Source organism: Aquila chrysaetos, chromosome 23, assembly GCF_900496995.4.
Source record: "Aquila chrysaetos chrysaetos chromosome 23, bAquChr1.4, whole genome shotgun sequence".
NCBI lineage: Eukaryota > Metazoa > Chordata > Aves > Accipitriformes > Accipitridae > Aquila > Aquila chrysaetos.
Window position 1 is genome coordinate 9427060 of NC_044026.1, and position 24500 is coordinate 9451559.

Here is a 24500-nt window from a genome sequence, read left to right on the forward strand (position 1 = left end):
CAAGCTGTAAAAGATTAGCTGTATTTCATATTAACTGAAAGCATTTTGGGCTAAAGTAGAAGTGCACTGAATGGTGTGACATGGAAGAGGAAATTCTTGAAACAAACTCTTCCAATGTCCACAAGTTTCCAGCAAGAAGGCTGCAATATGGAGTTGCATTAGGCTTCTGTTGAATCCATAGAAATTGAGCATTAAGTTCTTCCAGGTGCTTAGAAAAATCTTAAATTGAATCTCACTGAAAAGCCATATATCAAAATGACAGAAGCTAAAGACTACTTTTGTTGTGACTCTAAGCTGAAATCAGTACCATGGTCTCAATGATATGAGAAATGAGCAGAAAAGAAGCAAAAAAGAGAAGACTGACTCCCCCCTCCCCCCCCTAAAAAAAGGAAGATCTACAATGTTTGAGCAGAAGGCAAATATTTGAGAAAAAGACAAAAATAATTCCCAAACAATTGCACATCACAGCCACGGTGACACACTCAGGAGCCCAGCTGGCTCCTCTGTGTCTTCCTCCTCAGGTTCTCCAAACAGTTCTGCCTTTACCACACTACCATGGGATGGCTCCTCCCTGGGCCAGAGAGCACTAGCAGAAGGTGGCAGCCCCCAGTATATTTGCTCAGATTTAACATGACCTCCAAGCTGTTCTTCCTCTGATATTGTTGGTAGTAAGAAAGCAGCATAGCTGGATACTCTAAAATAAGTGATAGCACTGGACAGTGGGACTTAGCCACACTGATGAGCTGAGGTAGGCATAAAAGTCAGTGTTGCACCGTTCCCAAAAAACAGCCTCTAGGCAAAATCACTGGAAATGGATATATGCCAGTCAAGATTTATTTCTCCAGGTTAAGGAGGAGGTTTTGTTTTTCCTAGAACAATCTGAGGGAGTACACAGAAAAAAGAGCTGACCTCCAACTGTCACAAGTTAAAGAGGTCACAAACTCAAGGATAGATACCATCTCAAAAGGATAGATACCCTCTCCTTTGCTGCCTCTCTCTGTCAGCGTCAGGACTCATCTCATTCATGGAGGTTGTCTGTAACCAGATTAGTCCTGAACACATATTCTGTCTGCCCTGAAATTAAAAATGTGTCTCTCCTTATGTCTGAAAGACATAATTTCTTGCATGTTTCCAAGTTTCTGAGGCAAGCGAAGGAAGCTAGACTGTCTCCTGGGCCGCTATTTCTTCCTGGCTCATGGGTTAGCACCAAGAGTTGTGATCTTACAGCTCAGCTCTTCTCTGAGCCCCTGATGGTGTCAGCCTCGTTTACCCACTTCTTTGCCTTCTCCTACTTCAAATTCCTGTTCTCCTGTGAGTGCCTTTCAACCACAAACAATGATAAAGCAGTACTTCAACAGGTGTACATCAGCAGGACACCAGAACAGATTTTTTTTTTAAAGAAAGAAGCAGGAATTTCAAAAACCTTGTTCCTTTTGGTGCACAGCTCCTTCTGCAATGACAACATTATTTCCTGTTGTTGTCCCAATTTTTTCTTTGTTCACCCCTATCATAAATTAAACTGGAAACTCATTTCTTCCTCAGAAAGTAGTGGAGAAACAAGCAACATAATAAGGATTTATAGCTCCATTTTTTTAAGACTTCATGTGCTTCAAAGGAACAAGAGACGAGCTCTGCATCACTGGGACAAATAACTGCCGGAGGCACAACAAACTCCTCTAAGGCTTTGCAAACACCGCTAGAAACAAGAAGTCAAATGTGATCCCTTCCTCACGTCATACTGAGTCCTCTAAAGTTACTCATTTCTTCTTAAAGCATTTCCTTTCTTCTTCTTTGTCTCGGCTGGCTGGTTTGATGGTCTCCAAACCTTGGGCCAAGGGGCGAGTGAGGTGTGGGAGAAGGTCCTGCTGTCCTGTCTGCAAGGCGAGTTATTTCCTCTGATGGACGGGGAGTGTATTTGCCAGCTCACAAAATTCTTCAGCGTGGTCTGTTTTACTGAGTATTAGTGTAATACTCAGTGTTTTACTGAGTATTACTGTAATACTCAGTATTTTACTGAGTATTAGTGACTTTCAGGGGCCTTCAGCAACGTATAGTGTTCAATGCTGCCAATTCTCACAAGTTTATCACATTATCTGTGAGTTTGTTTTCTGAGGAAAACACCCTGATTTTGTTACCCTTTCTCCTTCAGAAAGCACAAGCCTTAGAGCCCTCCAGGTGCATATATAAACTCAGTTGAAGTCAGTCAGGGATATTAAGACTGATGAGGAAGTTGAAGCCTGAAGCCTGGGAGTAGTCCCCAGAGGTGGGAAGAGGGCCTGGGGCAGAGAAAGCTGATGGCCTGGAGCAGGAGACAGGGTGTCTCTGGGTGAGGATTTGGGAAGAGGGAGAGGGACCTCACAGAAATAGAGACCAGTTCAGCAATGTGGTTGCTGAGTGGACTGTGGTTGCTGTAGGGATGAGGAAGACGAGGTAGAGAGGAAGAGATCAGTGAGTGGAGAGCAGGCTTGAAGTAAAAACCTGTTGATAGTTTTAGGTTTGGGGCTGACATGGAAGGAAATGGAGAATTATATCCCCAAACTCTTCAGTGTCGGTCTTCTCCAGCTGTCAACGTACAGCTGTGAAATGCAACAACCTTACCGGGTCCGGTGGGGGTCCCTGAAGGTGGGGACACAGCACTCTTCCTGCTGTGGGGCCTCCGCCAGCCCCAGGCAAAACAACTAAAAGTGCCAACCCTGTGGATTGCCCAAACCCATGTCAAAAGGATGGTACCTAAAGGAACCTTGGGTTTCTCTTCTATTTGTGATTTTTTAAAAGCTATGAAGACTTTATGCAAAACTACCATAACAAAAAAAAATTGAAATAATGCTGTTTGCAGACTTAATGATCTCGAAGATAAGCTGTGTCAGAAGCAAGTGCAAATCAGTCTGTGATGACATATATGCTAAATGTTGCCAGTTTCATATGGAAAAGTAGTGTCGGAACATGTAAAGACTCTGTCATAAGGTATACACAGTGTTACATTCAAATTACATAAGCAATATTTGAGTTTTCCCAGCTCATGAGTGCTTTTTTTGGCAATGGTAGTAGTGTTATTTTAGCTTCACAAGTTCTATGTAAGCCAGTGCTGAAGTTAATGTGAGGCAGTATACACCAAGCTGCATAATGACATCTATTCGTGCTGTAAGAGTTTGGAGCATTAATGCCCTTTAAACAGTTTATAGATTTTGCTTAAACTGGGTGTTTATTACTCAGTCTTTCACATGTTTGAATTTAACCTCTACAAAGTCTATATACACAGTTTGTGTGTGTGTGTGTATGTAAGCTTATGTAGACAGGTATAATGAAACATTATTCCATCAGCTTCCTCAAGTGAACTATAAATGGAATACTACTTACTGGTTTGTATGGGATATATGTGAATGGCATATGTGTATCTATGCTAAAAATGTGCTGTCATGGTTTAACCCCAGCCAGCAACTAAGCACCACGCAGCCGCTCACTCACTCCCCCCCCCACCCAGTGGGATGGGGGAGAAAATCGGGAAAAGAAGTAAAACCCACGAGTTGATAAGAACGGTTTAATAGAACAGAAAAGAAGAAACTAATAATGATAATGATAACACTAATAAAATGACAACAGCACTAATGAAAGGATTGGAGTGTACAAATGATGCGCAGTGCAATTGCTCACCACCCGCCGACCGGCACCCCGCTAGTCCCCGAGCGGCGATTCCCCGCCCCCAGTTCCTATACTAGATGGGACGTCCCATGGTATGGAATACCCTGTTGGCCAGTTTGGGTCAGCTGCCCTGGCTGTGTCCTGTGCCAACTTCTTGTGCCCCTCCAGCTTTCTCGCTGGCTGGGCATGAGAAGCTGAAAAATCCCTGACTTTAGACTAAACACTACTTAGCAACAACTGAAAACATCAGCGTTATCAACATTCTTCTCATACTGAACTCAAAACATAGCACTGTACCAGCTACTAGGAGGATAATTAACTCTATCCCAGCTGAAACCAGGACATGTGCATATGAAGAGAAAGGGCATAGGAGATTTTCTCAGAAAAATTTGCTTTCACATTCTGCTGTTTGCGTTGCTCTATACCAGGAATGCATGAATGTGGTAATGTTTTTTTCTAGCTAGGTAACTCATTCATCTTTCTTGACAGCATTTTGACCTCTAGCAACCCTAACGGGTGTTCCATTAGGCACAGTGCTAGCTTCACTTCGAACAAGTATAGCAAACTCTTCCAGTATGCATCATTAATGACTCCATAGCACACAAAACCCTTCTCCATGAAGAAAAGACAGATGGCTTCTTTACGTTTTTAATATTGCACACAGTCAAATCTTGCAATTGCTTTTATACAATAAAATCTTTTGTCTACTCTGCAGTAAGATGTATTCTAGCCTTTATGGCCTCACAACTTATTAGATAAATAATTACTGAATTTCCATTTATCACTGAAGGCACAGATATGCTATAGATACAGATGGGACTGGAGTGTGTTTATGAAACTGATAGATCATCTTTAATCAGTGGGTTCCTGAAGTGAGCTTCAGAGATACAAATAGCTACCATCAGGTGTCTGAGCCTGAAGCCTAGCTTCCTATGAAGAAAACAGAGCAGGTAAGGAATGTCTGGAGGGCAAATAAGGGGAGGAGAGTCACTAATGTGCTTTAAATTGTTCTTTGAGAGGAAGTCTGCCTCTGCAGATTGGGTACAGTGCCTAGGAAAACAGTGTGAGCACCTAAATAAAGTTAGAGTCCTAATAAATACCGGTTGAACCCTGTCCTCTTCAGTCCTCTCCTCCAAGGAGAGTAGGAAGTATCAGAGGAGAGACTGTCTTGGCAAGTGCTTTGGTTATAAAATGTCCCTCAAGGGGATCCTGTGCATCTCTTCCCAGCTGAGGTAGCTTAGGAGTACCCAAGCACATGCTCAGCCTCTGTCTTGATCTCAGAGGCAGTGTATTACCTGCTAATTCTGTGATATAACTGGAAATCCATTTTTTTTAATAGACTGCTGGAAATGTATTTATAGGAAGGTTCTTGTGCTTGAAGATGAGGCAAAGCCGGGCTGTTTACTGACCATTTTTCCCACTCTGTGCCAAGCACTGGGACAACGTGAGGAAGGTGAGGTGGTCGCCTCTCCAGCTAGAAGTCAGTGATCTGCTCGAAGCTATTTACCTAAGCTCCTCTGGGAGTCGATGAAGGCAGAGAAGTGATTCCTTCCCCCTGTCTCAGACACTGAGACATTTTGGTGAGACACAGCACATGCGAACCGAAACTGAGAGGGGCACATTATGTTTTTCAAATCTTGTGAGTTGTTGCAGTGAAGTGGCCATTCTCCAGACTGTTGAAGGGCAAACCAAAAAAATAAATAAATCACCTTCCCTCCTGTCAATAACAGCATTAGCAAGAAAATAAAGGATGGAGATCATTGGTAGCCTAACTGAGTTAGGAGAAATTGAAGTAAGTCACCGTTACAAAGCCCCACTCCATGGAGAGCAGAAGACTCTCATTAGGGAAGTCTTGTACAGCCTCTACTTTGGGTACTGGTCTTGCTGTGGAACAAAGTTATTTATTCCAGAGGGACAAATGACTGAAAGCACAAGTGTTCTCCATTGATATTTGCATCATGAATGGCCCAACCTCAGCCCTAACCAGTGTCCAGAGTTTCCTTGGATGTCACTGAGAATGAAGGCATCAAATGCTCAATCAGTCTGCTCTGATCCCAAAAAAGAATCATTGTTTTGTTTTGCAGCAGTGTAACAAAGGCATAACACAGTTGGGCAATTTTCAAAATGTTGGAAAAGAGCACAAGGAATTCACACTGCTATTTTTGCAGTGGATTCAGTTTTTTCTGTAGTTTTTCAAATCCAGATGAAAAGAAAGATCGGGCCATCTGTACTTTAAGGATAACCTGGACAACAGCTGTTTCTCTTACATCAGTGATGAACATTTGGGTCTCTTCAGTGATTTGTCATCTGTTTTTTGTTTGCTGTTTTTATTTTTTACTACTATATTCTTGCCCCACTAGGTCTAATTTTTCTCTGAGTTACAGGGGTGTAAATCAACAGCGAGTGCAATGAAGTCAGTGGTGATGTGCTGACATGGAGACAGCATTTTCTCAGTGGAGAAGTCTTTGGACACTGCTTCCTGATGCTGTCACACACTCTTCTGTAACTGTGCATGAGCTGCCGAAGCTAGTGATTTTCTGAACCAGCAATTTTAATATCTAGTTACAAAATGTAGCCATATGGTCATTTGTCTGTTGGTCCTAAGGGTCTCTATATATTTTCATCCTTCCTCTTCAGGGCCACCACAGATGAAGAGCACTTTGGGGACAGAAAACAACAATAGCAACAGCAACACTCACTTCAGCTCGGTGGGAGCAGATTCATACCATTCCCATGGTACTGTTGGGACCTTCCACTTGTTGAGATGTTTACAATTTTCAAGTTATGTAAGAAGAGCATGAGCATGTGTGCAAAAGGGAGAGAGACATACACAGAGGGAAAATTCTGTGTAATGTCTTTGTAAAAAAATACATTAACTGGAAATGGCAAAAAATGCTATTTTGCCTCAGTGGTATCATATGTCTTCTCCATCTTGCCCTTGATCTACAAGTAGGTATTTAGGAGTCCAAAGTTTATCTGAAAGTGGAGTGGTGGCTGCCATTTTAAACAACACCTATCTCTTTCTGTAAAGAATCCTGTTTTTCATTATCCATTCAGTCACCCTGCTACTGGCTCTGTTTCATTAGCATGACCTGTACTTGGGTTGGAAGCCCACTCCAAAATTGTTCTTCAGGTCAGTACAGCCAGGCAGTATCTCCTGACACTGTGGACAGGCATGATGACTTCCTGTGACCAAGAGGACTACTTGTATCCACCCTTCTTTTTACGGCACATCCCATCTTCCTCCTTTCCCTCTTTTAGATTTGCTTTCGCTCTAATTACAATTTGGAGTACCTCTGGATGCCAACAGTTAAAGGCAGGAGATTTGTGACCCTCCTGCTTAAATTCAAACAGTTTGGGCTGTCCACCAAATTGAAGAGGAATGTGCCTAAAGTTCTTAAAATTCAGAGAGGGGGATTAATGGTAGGTGGTCTTTTGTATTGTGCTTCTCAAGTAGTGCTGTGTGCGCCTATGATCTCTATTTGCCTTTCAATCACAAACAAAGCTCACTACTGTGCTGTTCCTATCCCTCACATCCGCTTACAAAAAAATATCTCTGGGCAATGCCTGATGGCTCTTCTCAGATACATAATTGAAGAAAGGGAACCTCTGAGGGAAAAAAGCACTTAATCGTGTTTAACTTTTTGAATTAGATGCACAGGAGTCTTTGACCCTAAGGATGATCTCAGATATATCCCAAACAAGATAAATATTCAGGAAGGCTCTTGAAAGTGTTGTTTTTCTATTCCCCAGTCTTCTTGAATTTCCCTCCTAGCTCAGACTAGTCTGTGTCACAATTCATGCAAGTTGTAATCTCCGAGGGGGAAAAAGCACTTAACCATGCTGTCAGGCTCTTACATCAGGCTCTCAACAATCTTCTGCTTCCTCTGAACACTAGTGTATAAGTATGAGACTTATAGATATTGTCTGACTAAACAAATCAAACCACCAGCTATCTCATGGGAACTCCTGAGGTAGCTTTACTCCCCTACTCTTCAGAATGTCAGGATGTCTTTTAAATATGATTGAAAGTCTGCTAGAAATGCCATCCAAGGTGTAGTAGCTTGAAAACGATCAAATGAATGTAGGTAAACAAGTTTGATAACTTTGCCCTAATTAGATAGATTTTAGTAATAAGAAGTTAGAAATGTATACATATAAATTTGTGAAATAATACATATACAAATATATTTTTATATTGTGTATACAGTAAATATGTATATAAATAGTATAGCAATGTTACATAATATTATATATATTGTTAGAGTAGACTATTTCAGTTGGAAGGGACCTACAACGATCATCTAGTCCAACTGTCTGACCAATTCAGGGCTAAAGTATGCTGTTAAGTGCATTGTCCAAATGCCTTTTAAACACTGACAGGCTTGGGGCATTGACTGCCTCTCTAGGAAGGCTGTTCCAGTGTTTGACCACCCTCTTGGTAAAGAAATGCTTCCTAACGTCCAGTCTGAATCTTCCCTGGCGCAGCTTTGAGCCATTCCCACGTGTCCCATCACTGGATCCCAGGGAGCAGGGATCAGCACGTCCCTCTCCACGTCCCCTCCTCAGGAAGCTGTACAGAGCAGTGAGGTCACCCCTCAGCCTCCTTTTCTCCGAACCAGACAAGCCCAAAGTCCTCAGCCGCTCCTCACAGGACATTCCTTCCAGCCCTTTCACCAGCTCTGTTGCCCTCCTCTGGACACATTCAAGTACCCTCACATCCTTCTTAAATTGTGGGGCCCAGAACTGCACACAGTACTCCAGGTGAGGCCGCACCAACGCTGAATGCAGCGGGATAATCCCCTCTTTTGAGCGGCCGGTCGTGCTGTGTTTGATGCCCCCCAGGGTGCGGTTTGCCCTCTCGGCTGCCCCGGCACACGGCTGACTCGTACTGAGCCTGCTGCCGACCAGCACCCCCAGATCCCTTTCCGCGGGGCTGCTCTCCAGCCACTCCTCTCCCAATTTATACCTGTGCCTGGCATTACTCCATCCCAGGTGCAAAATCTAGCATTTGTTCTTGTTAAATTTCATGCCGTTGACGATTTTACAGTGTTCCAGTCTATCTAGATCCCCCTGCAAAACCTCTTGTCCCTCGAGAAAGTCGACAGCACCTCCCAGTTTGGTATCGTCAGCAAACTTGCTAATGTTGCATTCAACTCCCGCATCCAGATCATTGATAAAGATATTGAACAGAACTGGCCCTAGATTTGAACCCTGAGGAACACCGCTGGTGACCGGTCGCCAGCCAGATGTAGCCCCATTCACTACAACCCTTTGAGCCCTGCCGTTCAGCCAGTTCTTCACCCAGCGCACCGTGAACCCGCTCATCTCATAGTTAGACAACTTGTCCAGAAGGATGCTGTGAGGGACAGTATCAAACACCTTACTAAAATCCAGAAAAACTACATCCACTGCTTTCCCTTCATCCACAAGGCAGGTGACCTTATCATAGAAGGATATCAAATTAGTTAAACAGGACTTTCCCTTTGTGAACCCATGTTGACTGTGCCTGGTTTCCTATAGCTATGTAAGTCTAATTTCTAGGAACCCTGAGAAATCTGGGAACTCTAAGGGAAGACTCTATGTGTGACCAACAATATATTAAATCTATCCTGAATCACACTTGGAAAAATACCAAGAAGTTACTATGTCTTAAAATATTGTTAATCTGCACATGAAGTAAAACAAAATTTGGTGGATGTTCCACAGACAAGCAGATTACCTGGGAAAATGATCCACAGAAGAATAGACTGTCTGAAATTGATGTATGATACACAGAATGGATGGGTTATCAAATTAAAGAAAACAGGAACCTTCTGTGGGAAAATCAATTAACCTTGTATGTGGATCACATAAGTTAATCACATCAAGAATCATCAAACTTGACCATAACTAGTATCTTAGATTGTGTGTATCAGACTCCATCACACACAGCTGAGTTGTGCAGATACTGCCTTTCTTCAAAGTTGGGTGTGCAGAACTGTTTATTCTGATATCCCCTACTGTAAACCTAGGAATGTCAGTATTAGTTTAGTAATATTAAAGGGAAATACATTTCCATTGCTGGTGTTTGCTTTGGTATCCCACCCTTGAGATGTGTCTGTATTTGGATGTCACAGAGGGATTTCTTCTGCATTACTTTCACAGTTATTGCAGATGCTATAGGACCACACACAGCCCTGCAGAAATATAAAGGAATAGTCCAAGCCTATTTTTTTTCCTTTCTTTTTTCACTTTCTTCTCTTCTGTGCTGTTTTCTAGCCATCACTGAGACACAGTTCACGGTTCATGAAGAAACCTCAAACAGCCTAACAAATGGCGTGAGAACAAGCTCTTGATGCAGTACTCTTGTACTTGAGATATCTGCACTGGCAAGTGCTGACAATTCCCCTTAGGTGTCTCTAATTATAATGTATGCTTCATTAAAAATGACAACAGAGTTCATCGAGCCTGCATTCTTGTGATTAATTGCAATGTTCTCCTAATCAGTTGTTGTCATTTATACCTCCGCCTTTATGCAGCTGATTATACTGTACATTTGCACCATTCAGAGAGTAACAGAAGGGACATGAGGGGCATGTTTACATGATGCAATGGAGCATGGCGTAGATATGCCTGAACTAGTGGTGACCCAATCTGTGTGCTGGCACAGCACAGAGCTGTACGGTGCTAGAGATACTCGTCTGGGTCTCCGTCTCAGAGCCACAAGGAAGGCATGCCAAGCTCATAAGCTCTGCCTCTCAGAAGGATTTGTTAGACTGTATGAAGAGCTGTGGAGTCATGGGTTTTCTGCTTTCATTTAAGCTCATGCTGTCTCCACTTGGTGAAAAATCACAGGCAGCTCTGTGCAAGTATTTCTCCGGAACTCCCTTTGAGTGTTCGTGCCTGTATGTGTGTGTATATATCAGATATCAGATTTCAGCAACCAGAAGCTAAATCTTTCTTTAAGTCTCCTAAAAATATCTTTAAAATATCCTAGATCCACTGACTAAGCACTGCTGTGTATTAGAGAATCCACTGAACAAAACCTAAAAAAAAAATCTGCATATCAGCTCCCATGCATCAGGAGGAACAGAAATTTTGAGGGTGCAAAACTCCATGATAACTTGCCAATAACAAGGCTGTAGTTTGATCCACCTTGAGTTTACATTTGTCTGCAAATGATTTCTGGCTTTCCTTTTATGATCTCAGCTAAGGTAGTAAGCAATTTTAGGGGTCTGTTATTGGATATCTCAACCTGAGACAGACACCAGTAATCTGATTTTCGGAGAAATTGCAGAGCATGTATCTCTGAAAATAAGTTAGTCCCTCTTGGGTACACTGCATGTGCATACAAAAACTGTGGCACTGACATGCCAGCTCATTTTTCGGAGTATTTTTGCAGAGAAGCCACAAACTTCCTATGTTGTTACAGATCTTTCTTTTGCCTTCCTCTTCTTTTAGTTTTCTGCTTGCTACACATCTGCTTTGCAATTCTCCTGTTCCTCAGTTTCAGGCTTTTAGTTGCAATCTAATGCTATTTGCACAGCATTATCGCCTGGAGGCCTAAGTCAACTTTGGCAAGCCTCCTACTGGCATGTTATGTTAATAACTGATTGGTTTTGTTCTCAGCGAGAGCAATTTGTTCCAACAACTGGGATTCATCCCACTTTTTTAGCAAGTACACAGCTACGCTCTAGCACAAACATTAAAGGCCAAGATCTTTAAAAATAGAAAGGGGGGGACCACCAGCGTCACCGCACCCAACCCAACAGCTGCAGGCAACCACGGAGTAGCTGCCTGGTCCAAACTGCACACCCACACTAACCCCACCATCACAGAGCCGTGCTCCTGAGGGCAAATTTACATTTTCAGACCTCTGACTGAAGTTTTTGAGCATCCAAGGAGCCCCACCAGCTTCAAATATTTAGACTTTTTAGCCAGACAGTTGTTAAAACTTTCGCCCACACTGGTATGTAGACACTGCAGGAAAAATCATGCAGATAAGGACCTGCAACTTACTGCATTATGTCATATGCAGCAATGGGAATTAAGGTTGCAGAGAGCATGCTTATCTGTAACGTATTTGTTCTTCAATATGTGCTAAGTACGTCCCTAATATTACATGCATTTGTATTTGTCAATACGAGGATGTATCTCCATAGTTTAAGCTAGGCATTTTAACTGCCTGGGAAGTTTCAAAAAACATATCCCCAGACAAACAAAAAATGCTACTTATGAGGAACAAAAAATAGTACATGAAAATTACTTTGTCATCACATGCAATTTGCATTTTTCAAATGTGTCTGTGAAATTTTACAGTCATTTGCATTTCAAGTCAGCAATTAGATTAAAAAAGCCCACAACTGCAGCTGTGACAAGTATTCTGTTATGTGAAAAAACATAAATAATCCTCTTGTCCTGCAGTAACAGCTCTGATGAGAATGAATTTTAGCGTAGCGCTCAACATTTGCCTCTTCAGGGTTGCTTTCATCCTTGATACAGTATAATGGAAAAACCTAAAAGAATTGGAGTCCAAACAAGATAGGTATTTAATAATACAAATTCCTCTTGGTACTGCATTTGACCCTTTACAGAGCATCTTTTCAGGCACCATAAGGATGAGCTGCAGAGCAGCCTGGGAGGCACAGAGAGGCTTTTCCTGGCACACAGTGTGGGATGGCATCCCAGCAGCTCCATCATCCTTCAGATGAAGGGGAGATGAAGGTCTCTGGGGACAGACATCCATCAGCTCCCCCAAAGCTACAAGAATGTGCCCTCCTAGGAAGGGGAGCTGAGGCCAGATTCTTTCTTCCCCATCTTCCCCACCTGTCTTGCCGACAAAGACAGAGACTTTGAGGCTTTGTGCGGCAAAAAGAGATACAAAAGAGCAGGAATGCAAATAAATATCACCTCTTTTCCCCAGCTTCCTCAGACCTCAGTACCAAAACTGGCACCTTCCTTACAGAGGTGCCTCCAGCTCGTTCTGAGCATTGGTGCACCCAAACCAGGGCGTAGCAGACAGTCCATGACACCTTTGGGGAGTAAGAGATATTCGGCATAGAGAGGACTGACACTGACAATTTAATTGCTCAACGGCTGCTCATGGATCAGGTGTCCCTATTAAATGACCTTTGTCCTTAGCTTGATCTTCAGGTAATTTCTGTCCCGTCAAACAAGGCATCTCCCCATTTAGCACTAGAACCAGCAGGTCATGGCTGGCTGTGGGATCACAGCTTGCCTTGGGACTTGAATGGGATCTGATTTTTGGCAGGGACCTTTTGGAAATCAGGTTTCCCTGCAGCCTTGCAAGCGGAGTACCGAAAAAAGAAAAGGAAAGGGCAGGCAGTTTTAGTCATTTTAGAAAATGTCAGCTCGTATTTGGTGGTGGGTTCTAAAGCACTTTGCTGCATCAGCGGGAAAGCTCCTTTGGCTTTCTGAAACAGCCCTGCTCCAGCAGGCTGCTGGCTGCGCCCACAGGGCACGACCCGCGCCGGGCAGCCAGACACCAGCAATTTGTTATCAGCACAGGGCACTGCTCTGCGCCGTGCTTGGTCGTTGCCGTTGCCGCCGTTTTTCCCTGGGTGGTGATTAAGAGCGACATTTGTGAGCAGTTTTTATGCTTAGCTGAGCTGGCGAGAGTAGGTGCTGCGGCCTGCCGCAGCCCCGTCCCGAGCACCTTGCTTCACGTGTGGACGATGGCTTCAGTTTCAAACCTCGAGCTAATCCAGCATTTAAAGTCTCTTCCTGCCAGTATTAATGCCCACATCATAACAGAGGTGTGTTAGGTCTGAGCCCCAGGACCTCGTGGAGGAAATGTGGCACCCTGGAAAATACCCGTCACCTGTCGATATCTGGTTTTCTCTGTGCTTCAAAATCCGTTCTTGCCTTGTCAGTGAAGCTGAACGAAAGATCCAGAAGACTTGGTCTGTTATTTATCAGTGAGATGAAATGCAAGCTTTCCCTTCGTCTTTAATTCAGGGTTTCTCCTTCCCTTACATCAGAAGGCAAGTGGACAGCACAGGGAAAAGAGAATTAGTGGCACAAAAGAAGACTGAAGATAAATTATGAGCTAAGGGTTGGGGCAGCGGAAGAGAGTGACAACAGTTATTGGGAGAGTGTGGCCAAATAACACAAGAGAGGATGTGATCAGGAGGAATACAGACAGTAGGAACAGTGTATAATATTTTGGTCATTTATGATCCAGAAAAAGGGTTGTCATTCTTATTTTTTTCTGCAACAGGTAAGAGAAAGACTAAGATGGTGGTCAAGGGAGAGAAGAGCACAATGTGACTAAAAATAGCTGAACTTGTTTTAGCTCAGCAAAGGGAAGGTGCAGAAAGATGTGATTTCTCTCTAGAAATATATCAAGAGTAAATGCCAGATGGAGAAGGGCTATTTGAGCTAAAGGGCAATTCTGGCAAAAGAACAAAAGGGGAGAAAAAATAAGCCATAAATACATTCAGCCCAGAGAGCTTTCTAACCATCTGAGTGGCAAGAGTCTGCAGCGTCTTCTCGGCTGGAGTCACCGGCACGATCTCTGGGACTTAAAGGTAGAGCCTGATCACTGCATGAAAAGGAGTGAGTGACAGGGCTGCCTGGCTTTGACAAGGCAGGATGCTCCAAATGTTCAGGTCTTGCTCTCAAAAAAGCCAATGAAAATGGAAATGAGTGGAGGATTTGCTGGCAGCCTTTTTGTTAGCTGGCAGCTATCAATAGGACTGAGTGCACTGAAAATTTCCACAGCTAGCTATCAGACCCTCATCCAGACAGTCCCCTGAAGCTCTTACCTTCATGTTTTACAATCACTTTACAATGGAAAAAGGTGTATATCTGTGAAAACGGTGCTTCAGCGGTTATCAACAGTCTTTCTTATTACAGCTGAAGGTACTAAATATGCTTTTCAGGATCATTTGACACGCCAGCCAGCACTGAACTCCAAATGGGCCACCCACATATTAAACAGAAATTCTTCCAGAATTGCCACATTATCGGCAGCATGAAGGTAGCCCCCCTTGCCTTCCCTCCTTCGAGTTTCTCATCCTTTTTGGTTGTTGCGATTTCTCCGTCCTCATTTAAACCTGTAGTAACGCACCGTCAGACTGCCAGGCTGGTGTCAGTGGGCAGGAAGCAGCACGTGAATCAGGCCCTCTTTTCACTTTTCTGCATTGGAAAGCAGTTTCTGGTCAAAAATTCTTCACTTCCTAAGTCAGAGCTGTTCCATAGCGTGGGCTACAGTAACCTGGTTCAACACAGTCAGCTCTTAGATAAGGTTTCCTTTTCAACAAAGCATGTAATATGTCTATATTATTATTCTTCAATAACAGTAACACTATTAATATTATGATATCAACTTTGTATCAATAAAAAATAATAAAAATACCTATCTGTTGCAGTAGGACATCAGCCTGCCTCTGGAGGTGAGGAGAGCTGTCTGACCTGCCAGATGTGCTCTGCTTCCATTTTTGGGGGGTGGTTTGGAGGTTTTTTATTTGGTTTGGCATTTTGCTGCTAAGGGACAAGCCTGGGTTTTGTGGACATTCGACAAACAAAAACGCAGCCTGGTTGTTTGTCACCTTACGAGTAGCAATGTACTTGATTAAACTAAAATTGCACAAATTTCTACCCCTTGTGGCTATTGCAATGGTTTCAGTCCTCTACTGTATTTTGATCTTTCCCATGGATATCTTAAGTTATGGCATTTTTTTGTGTCTTAAATTTTATGTGATCAATTAAGATATAAATTTTCCATCAGTCTGGCTAATGTTAACTTCAGGTGGTATGCAAAGCCTGTTGAAACTTCCAAGAGCTTTTTGTCAGCTCTAATGGGCTTTGGATCAGGAGTCTTAATAGCAGTCATTTGTTTGAGTCTATTCTAGTTTAATGAGTGATTAGCAGATGTTTTTTCCACTCTTTACCTAACAGTTGATAAACCAGAATCCGTGAGGAGCTGTGTACTAAGTAATGGTATGATTTTACAACCCTCAAATTGCTTTAGAAAATAGATTTATAAATCATGCACATAAAAGTAAAGGATATTGACAAATTCTCTGCTATAAAAGAGGAGGCTTGCTGTGCTTTATGTGAGTCTCTCAACGATAAAGTGTTACCTACCATGGGACACTGGGAAAAACTATCAGATCTTAGATATCTTGGTGTCTTGGGTACTTCTCCTTTCTGTTTTCTTTTATTTGAGGTAATTTACATGTCTTTGGTACTCCAGCTCAAATTCCCACATCTTTTAGCACCAGATTCTTATTTAAACAATGTTTAAACAACTCTTTGTGCAGGAAGAGAGTTGTACAAAGAAAAAAGCCCTTGATTTTCCAGTTACTTGTTGTTATTCTTTAAGTCACCTTCCAATCCAAGCAACGTTTCTAACACTGAAAGATACCAACTATCAGGATTTGTTCTACTCGACCTTTAATGATATTTAGGCATCTGGCTTTCCAGCTCAAGTAATCAAGATGATAATTAAACCTACATCTTTGTGAATGTCAAAACTGTCATCTGCATTCAGAAAGTTACAGGTCTGCAAGAAATGATGAGAAAGAGAAATTTAACATCAGTGAGGTCATTAGGAAATTGTTCCAGCATAGTTTTCACCAAAACTGCCTTGTCAAAGCAAATGAGATACATGGAAGTATGCTATATTAACTGCCCCTATAGAATACCTAATCAGTGTCATTACAAACTAAGCATACTTTGCAAATGTGATTGTTGACAGTATTTTAAATAATGCCCAAGTGGTAGCAACAGGTTATGGGTATCTTTTAGTTTGTTTCACTATTAATACCTTGCACTATGTGCAGCTGTATATGCATTTATTACACAGATTAATTACTTTCCTGCTGCAAATGGGTATTGTATTTTTAGTAAAACCAACAAAAAACCTCAGTGCTTCACATTAACGAAAAATTAACTGGTAATTTGAAAATGAGTTAATGATACAGTAGCTTCCAGCTTAGAATAAAGCAAAGTCAGAAGTGTTAAATTCACGGGAAAAACATGTCTTGAAATTGTTCCTATCTGCTGATGAAGTCATGTCACAGTTTTCCAATCCCAATAGGCAATCAGAAGTTATTTCCCGACAGCCAACATGGTCCTGAGTTTCCAGCCAAAGTTGTAAGCCCACACTTGGCTCTCACCAATACCGAAGGGGAGGTGAGTGGGACAGTGTCGATCATGATGTGGGATCACTTGCACGGCAGGATGTCTTCTGTCATCTGCAAGTGAAAGAGTTTAGTCCAAAACATTATAAATCTAGGCAAGTGTAGGAATTATCTCCATTTCTCTGGCATGATTTCTCTCTTGCATTTCTGCCACGTGCAAACTTCAAGCACGGCAACTCCAGCTGCAGACCACCGTGCAGCAGCACTGCTGTGCACACACTTCCCTCTGTCGTTGCTCACAAGTTTCTCTGGAGGGTGGTTTTGCAGCTAGTCAAAGAATTAAAACAAAAAATGTTGGCTTGGAACTCCAGATGTGGGCTTTAAAAAGCCTTCAGGATGATAGTATGCATTTCTGTTGGTTATAAATAGGGTCTACAATGACTGAGGGACTAACTGGGTGCCTCAGATAAAAGTGCTGTGTGATATGGAATGAATTCAGCCCGTGTGTCCTCTGCAGCGGCAGAGGAATTACACAGCTCTGAAGGGCAAAGCAGCACATCTAGTGTGCCACTGTCCGGGAGCAGTGGCAGGAAATACAGAGCTAAGGGAGAATCTGTGCCTTGAAGGCACTCACAGATAGCTGCTTGGCACCCAAAGCCTTTTCATGACAGGAGGCTCCCCTCCATCTAAGATGCAGTTAGATGCAGTGCTTTTGTCAGCTCTTTACATCAGAGGCAGATGTCTAGAGCACTTGCCCAAAGGATGCTCTGGGTCATGTCCCAGGACTGTGCTCAGCTGAGCTGGGAATTTCCATCAACTCTCTCCAGCTGCTCAGCCAAGAAGAAAGACCTTTGAAAGCAAGAGGAGCACAAGTGCCTGATTCCAGCCTAGCTCTCGGGCTGCCCGCACCGGGACATTTCCTGTGTGCTGGTTCCTGCTCCTGCAATTGTTTGAGCCTTTCACATTAAATATTCCCAGAAGAAAAAAGATGGAAAGACTTCATAGCTAGCAATTTTAAATACTTTTGCATCTATCTACATTACTGGTGTTTTAGACTGCAAACTCTTAAGAGTAGCCCTAGGCAGGAAGAAATTTGTACAAAATTACTTCTGTCCCTGTGGATTAAATGTATAACCTGATGCAAAATTGGAGCCTGGGTGTATGGAGAGAGGTTCTTAATTGCCTGACAGCCTGCAAATTCCCCTTTTTCTAGTAATTTTCAAAAGATGGGAAAATGGGGTCTCTAGTGGCAGTGCTGGCATTTTAGATGGAGGAAGTGTGAAGCAGCAGTTAGTTGTTAGGCTAATATAGCATCTGATCTGTGTGACACTTTCTAACAAGCAGAAGAGCTAATGGTACAGCTGAGCAAGTCAGCACACGTGCAGGCTCGAACTCTCAGTAACCTGTAGATGGGTGGCTAACCTACTGCAGTGGTACTGTAAACTCTGACCCGTGATATGGATGAAGGACAGAGGAAATGCCCAGGGGAGTGCTGCTGAATGGATTTAAAGTCTTTAGAAAACTCCCCATGCTCTGTCCCAGACTCCCAAGTATATACATATAAAAAGCATCAGCACCTGGAAACAAGTGTGCTAGCTCTTGAAGGCTAGAATGTAAACTGAAATACCTTTAAATACAATATTAGAACAAATAACCTAAAGATTACCATGATGTATCATAGCCCCAAGTACACACGCCGTTTGCCGGTGCGCCTTCTGCCAGCTAGGATAATAGCTACTTTATCTCCAGGTTTTTGCAGCAGGAGCAATAACATCTGAAAGAAGCCAACTGCTGGTGGTAAGCTGGGGGATAATTCAGAGTTTAGCCTAAGGCTCCCTCTGGAGTCAAAGGAGAGAGATCGGTGCCTCCAAGGAGGGATTCAGAGCGGGGACACGAGTGGCTGTGGGGAGCTCTGTCTAGGGAAAACCCAGCGAGGTGCTCTCCCTGCGCCTCACTGGAGGCATGCCAGTGCAGAGGCAAAGTTGGCCTGAGCAGCCACTTTCTAGGTTTCCCCTTGTTTCCAGGGGAGAACAAAACCTACTAATCTAAATTAGGCTGCAATGCTGGGACAAAGGCATACTGCACAGCATATTGCAAAGGTAAGGGATGTTGTCCAAGCAAATACTGTGCTTGCTAAGCATTACCTACAGTTCAGTTAATTAGGCAATCATTTAAACTCTGGCTGATTTTAGGGGCAGTAGTTTTTCATTTTGTATCCCATCCACATGGCTTTAATTTTCAAGTATGACAAGTGATGCTGTATGTTGGGTAAGCTGCAAAAGGGTTTGATATTTCAGAAGGTGTATGCCGGGGTCCACAAGTCAGGCCCTCACAAGCTATAAGAACCACATAAACTAAACACCCAGAATCTGAAATAATTTTAGAAAAGCTCAGACCCTGTATTTGGAGGAGTTTGAAGGCACTTAGGAGAGATTCTTTGTGCAAAAACAGTTCAGAGAAGCCTTAGGATTCCCACCGCTTTTAGTTTAGTTTTCAGCTGCCTGCCGTACTTCTTCTATTAGCAGGCAGCGTTTGCTGTTGTGACAGTCGTGACTATAAAACCAACATCTATGGAAATAATCTTCATACTAATAGGACCATATTTATTTGGGGAAAAAAGCCAATTTCTATGAGAAGCTGAACTCCTTTAATATAATGAGTAGTACTTAAGCAATTAATTGATAATGTTTATCCATACATCAGCTCCAAAATACCCAAAGAAATACATCTCTTACCAGATATTCCCAATCACAAAACTAAGCTTGGTACATCATTAATTTTTCCTACTGTACAGTAGGGGCTGGACTGGAATAAATAGATAATAGATGTTACGATCTGGGAAGCGTTGCTGAAAATGAGCAGAAACGTGCTGAAATCACAGGGAGCCTTTCTGTAGACTTCAAAGACCTTGCAATCACGTCTACAGTACTGAATATTCTATCTACTCCTAAAAGTTGTGACACATACCATTAGCTACTATGAGATTTAAGCAAGCATGTGACAGCTTGTTGCAATGCAAAGCATGGCAACTGGGTTTAAGGACGGTCTGCTTTCCAAATCTTCAGGTTATTTTTTGGTTTGGGGGGAAGGGGTTGGTGGACTGCTGTCAAAATGACTTTTAAAACCCCTCTTGGAATCAGTCCATATCCTTACTCCTCTAAAATAACTTCCTAATACTAAGCAATAAAAAGTGTAATGAACACAATTAGCATTCCTGATACAATTAGCATAGCTGGAGAAAGTTTTTTTGGTTTGGTTTTGAAATATCTATGACTTGATTAATGAAACAGATAAAGACGACACCGTCTGGTTTTGGTATCAAAAGCTCTCTTGCCTCCTGGGCAGGCAGAGCTTTCATATAAAGCAGAGGACAAACTTTCTGCTCTTAACTGGCAATGCCCCAGCCTGAAGAGAGGCTGGTTTGCTATTAAGAATCATGCTAAGTCAGCAGATGTAGTTTTTCCCTCTTCCTTAATCTACCATAGAAAACACTAGGAAATATAGTAGTTTAATGTTTAAGAATCCCTTTTGCTACTTGTGTGTCAATAAGAAAATGCTTTCATGTTTGTTTTTTTTCTTTAAAATAGTCTAAGGCTAACCATTACAGGATATTTGACATGTAATTAAACATTAACATTTAGCCAAACACACAGTCATCACACTTGCTCTATCCCCAGAAAAAAAAAGTAAGCAATTAATTTTTAAATCGTTTTTAATAAATGAATATTCATTCATCAATATTTTCATAAAGCATCTCTTCATCATTCCATTTTACTATTCTTTTTTTTTTTTCACTGCTGAAGAATACCAAAAATACATAGATGTGCCTTAAGCAAAAAAGACTGGGTTTTAGTTTATTTTTACAATGGGATGAAACCAACTTAGAGTTAAACCACCATAATATTTCTACTGTTTATTGCCCCTTTGGGCTATAACACAAGATAGTTCCAGTTTTCTTTTTTTTTAATGCCTTTTACAAACAAATGATGTGTAAATGTTATTTATAGTAGTGTTGAGTTAGAAAGGAGTTAATTAGCTATGAAATACATTACTCTGGTGCAATTTGGTTGAAATCACGATTTTTAGTCTTAAAGCCATCTACGGTTAAAATCACACACTGCAGCTAGCATACAGGGACAAGAGCCAGAAAATGGGAGGTCAAGGCAAACACTGTTCTTAACACATGGCTATGTGTGTGTGTGTGTCTGTGTGTAAGAAGTGGTGCTGGGACTGGAGGAAGGGAATTGGCAAAAAAAGGCACAAAAATGCATGTCAAAGATGAAGTGTTAACCTTAAGTGAGATTTTCTTGGCTTTTTTCAAGTCAAACCAAGACTTGTATCTGTTCAAGGTTCAGGCTCCTTGTGCCCCATGGAACTCAACTAGACTGATGAATATGAAATCTCGTGAAAAAGCTGAATCGTGCAACTGCCCACTGTTTGCAACGACAGGCAAGGTGGGGAGTACAATTTCATGAATGGGGCTGCAGTAACACACTGCCCTCCATTTGCGCAAAGGGTAGGAGAGGGAGGGTCCTCAGAGGCTCAGTTCTCTTGACCATGTGGGGTCTCGAAAATGCACATCGCCTCTTTGCTCCGGCCAGACAGTAATTTTCGGTCAGCTTGGAAACCCTGGCTGAAGCCACTGCAGAACTGATTTCAGTGGGATTTGGAGTACACATTTCTATCATCACAGCTAAAAAGTCTCTTCTTCTTGTTGAAGATCTCTGCCTGACCACACGATTTCTAGGACTGGGGCTTGAAGAAAAGAGAGAACTGTGATTAAATCATGAGGGCGGGACGACTCTCTTCTTGAATCCCAGGGTAGTTCTTTAGGGCACTTACTGAAAGACTTGCTCGAAGATCATTTCATTAGTGTAATTTTTCTAAAGCAAAGCCTACCATTTTTAAGTTTTATTAAAATCAATTTTTTTTGTTTAATTATATTTTGTTATTAGGATAAAAACTTGGGAGGGCTTTTCAACAATTCTACCAACTATGTAGTTTGGGAGGGTGTTAATTGTTTAGTTACTTTGATTATAATGATGACAATGTGCTCTATAATCCCTTCACAGTTTGAAGAGATATTAGAGAGCTCATAATACATTGTGGTTTACCAATGGGAGCTAATACTGAGGAGCTTTTAAAACCCAGGTTTTTCTGCTCCAGCTATACGGGTTCCTTTGAGGCTCTTCATACTGTACAGCTGTCTGCAGATACAGTGCTTAAAAACTGCAGTTACAGCCACTTTGCACCACTGCCAAGGATGCAGCAGGACTGCGGAGCTTATCCTGCACACGCCGTCAGCCGAGGTTACGGGGAATGCTACCAGCTGGGGATCGCATTGCAGCTTTGCTGCAAGGCAACTGTGTGGAGCCCACTCCTGTTCAAGGAGCAGCCCCGAGGATGGGATTGCAACACAAACTTTGCAACCCAGGTTCATCTATGCTGAATTTCAGCCCAGAGCAAAGTTTCACAGTTCAGCTGCAAATAGTCAGGGGCGGGAACAGTAACAGACCATACACAGCAGCAACATAAGTATCATTGCTCTACTCACGGATAAATCAAGTACTAGCGAGAACACAGGTCATTACAGAGCCAAGGCAGCCTTTTCAGTTTCATCCCTTTTTGTTGTTTTTTGGTAGATGCATATCCACACATTTTTCTCCCATAGACGTCTCTAACTAGCATCCAAAGCTCTCCTTCTGCCAAAAATTCCCATCAATGTCCAGAGGAATTCTACATGCAGAGAACTGGCAGGGCTAAGCCTGAATTCTTTTTTTTTTAGATCTACTTATGCTACTGTATTTGTTGTTATTTGAGAATGTACATGATAGAAATCCTGTTTACAAAAAATATATCTTCTTTTCTTTAGAAAGGTTTAGTTCTGATAAACAACAAATTAAGTTTACAGATCTGAAATTGGCATACCTTGACGACTACAATCTACTAGACTGAAAACAGTTGGAATCCCAGTGAGGCAATGAATTGGGATGAAAACCAAAGTGGTCACATTTGCATGAAGGATATGTTAGAACATAGGTAATGCTGAAACAAAACATACCGTTTGCTATCTCTTGTGATCTGTGACAGCAGCACACTAGCCTGATAAGTGTACATGTATATACGTTCAGTATATAAATAAAATATGAAAATGCTCCATTACTGAATCAAAGTATCGGAAGTGCTCTATTTGCTCAATTCTAGAGAATAAAAAGTTGTAACATCACAGCAACAAAAATATGACATAGCATGCAGTCACGATAGCAAGCACAGGGAAGAAAAATATTGAGAAAATATACTTATATGCATATTATGCAAATATATTTTACATTAACATACAATGTTATAAGAATGTTAAATAATGTGAATGCATGTTTAAAAAAGGCTACAGCTAGGTGGTTTCATGTCAAAGTAGCAAATAACCTGAGACATCTTCTATGCTTTCACTGGAATAACAATCTTTACTTCTACAGCAGATGTAGAACACATTGACAGTAGTTGAATTTTCAGCTAAATTATACTAAAAATGTGCTGTTCTCTTTCAAAATGACATGGCAGCGGGAGCCAGTCCAAGGGAAGGAAAACGTGCTGTACATTTACAGTACTTACAAAAGTTTCATTTCAGTGTTGATGGACAATTAAAATGCTTGTTTGAAATATTATGAACATGTATATGTCTCCAAAGACCTAGAGCAACACTCCCATGATCAGCTTGCTTACTGCAGAAGAGAAAGCAAGAGATCATTAAAAATTATGCCCATTAAGGACTGGGAAAAAATGTATTATGACATATATAAACCCAAGAAATTTTAGCAAAGAAAAATAAATTTGGCTTGATGAAATTGTAGTTGATGGATCTGCAATATAAATGACTTATTTTAAACTTACCAGTGTAACTCTACCGCTTTATGATTAGTGTGTATGGCAGCATCTACAAACAATGTTACTAAATACTGACTTTATACACAATTACAGCTGTTTGAAAATTTCTATGACAATCAAAGTTTTGTAGTGATAATACACAACACTTACTTTCTCAAGGCTCGTTGTTTTGATGACACCTGCCTTTTGATTTAAAAAGTTCCTCTGAAGTGCCTCCTATGTTAAAGTGTCCATAACATCAGAATGAATGTGTACATGTGTGTGTGCATACATATACTTTTGCTTTGCGGTATGTGCTTTTAAGTACACACAATTCTTTGCTACATGTATTCACACATACATGAGTATGGTCTACGTAGTAAAAGTTCATATATATATATTTTTATATATAAATATATATATAAACTCTGCAGGCAAGTAGTACTTCACTTGTTATAATTGAAGTCCTTTAAAAAAGTTCAGTCACTCAGTTAACATAGTATAGCCAGTAAATTAAGTTGAAAAGAGAAAATGTGAATGGAAACACCATTCTTGACCATCTGTCGATGGCATTCACATCTGTTAGATCAGGGATTTTTATTTTCAGTTGCGAAGACCTTCTTCGTAAATGGCCTCTCTTGCTGTGGGAGCCTGTTCTTTCTGACGAACGCCTTCCAAGGCTTTCGCGATGTGAGCTTTGTTTTCTGTACTGGATTCCTGAGTTGTCAAAGGATATCGTTGAATTTCGGGCATCCGTAACGCTGGTGGTAACCTCATTGCTTGCCACCTCATTGTGAATTTCAAGCGATGTTAGCAGGATGTTTCCATGGGTGTCCACCTAGGGGGCAAAAATAGAAATAGAAATCGTTTCAAAAGACTTGACATCTATCAGCAGAATGTGGGTGTAAT

At 41.7% G+C, this 24500-nt stretch overlaps 1 protein-coding gene across 2 annotated transcripts in view; it reads right to left on the bottom strand.

Moving 5' to 3' along the window:
* Positions 1-20424: 20424 nt before the first annotated feature.
* Positions 20425-24500, bottom strand: part of GABRB3 (gamma-aminobutyric acid type A receptor subunit beta3) — a 195442-nt gene continuing 191366 nt past the window's right edge. For both annotated transcript variants that reach the window (XM_029998747.1, XM_029998748.1), the window contains one exon: positions 20425-24429. In XM_029998747.1, the coding sequence (XP_029854607.1) occupies positions 24079-24429 (351 nt within the window). In that variant the 3' untranslated portion in view covers positions 20425-24078. The remainder of the gene's footprint in view (positions 24430-24500) is intronic.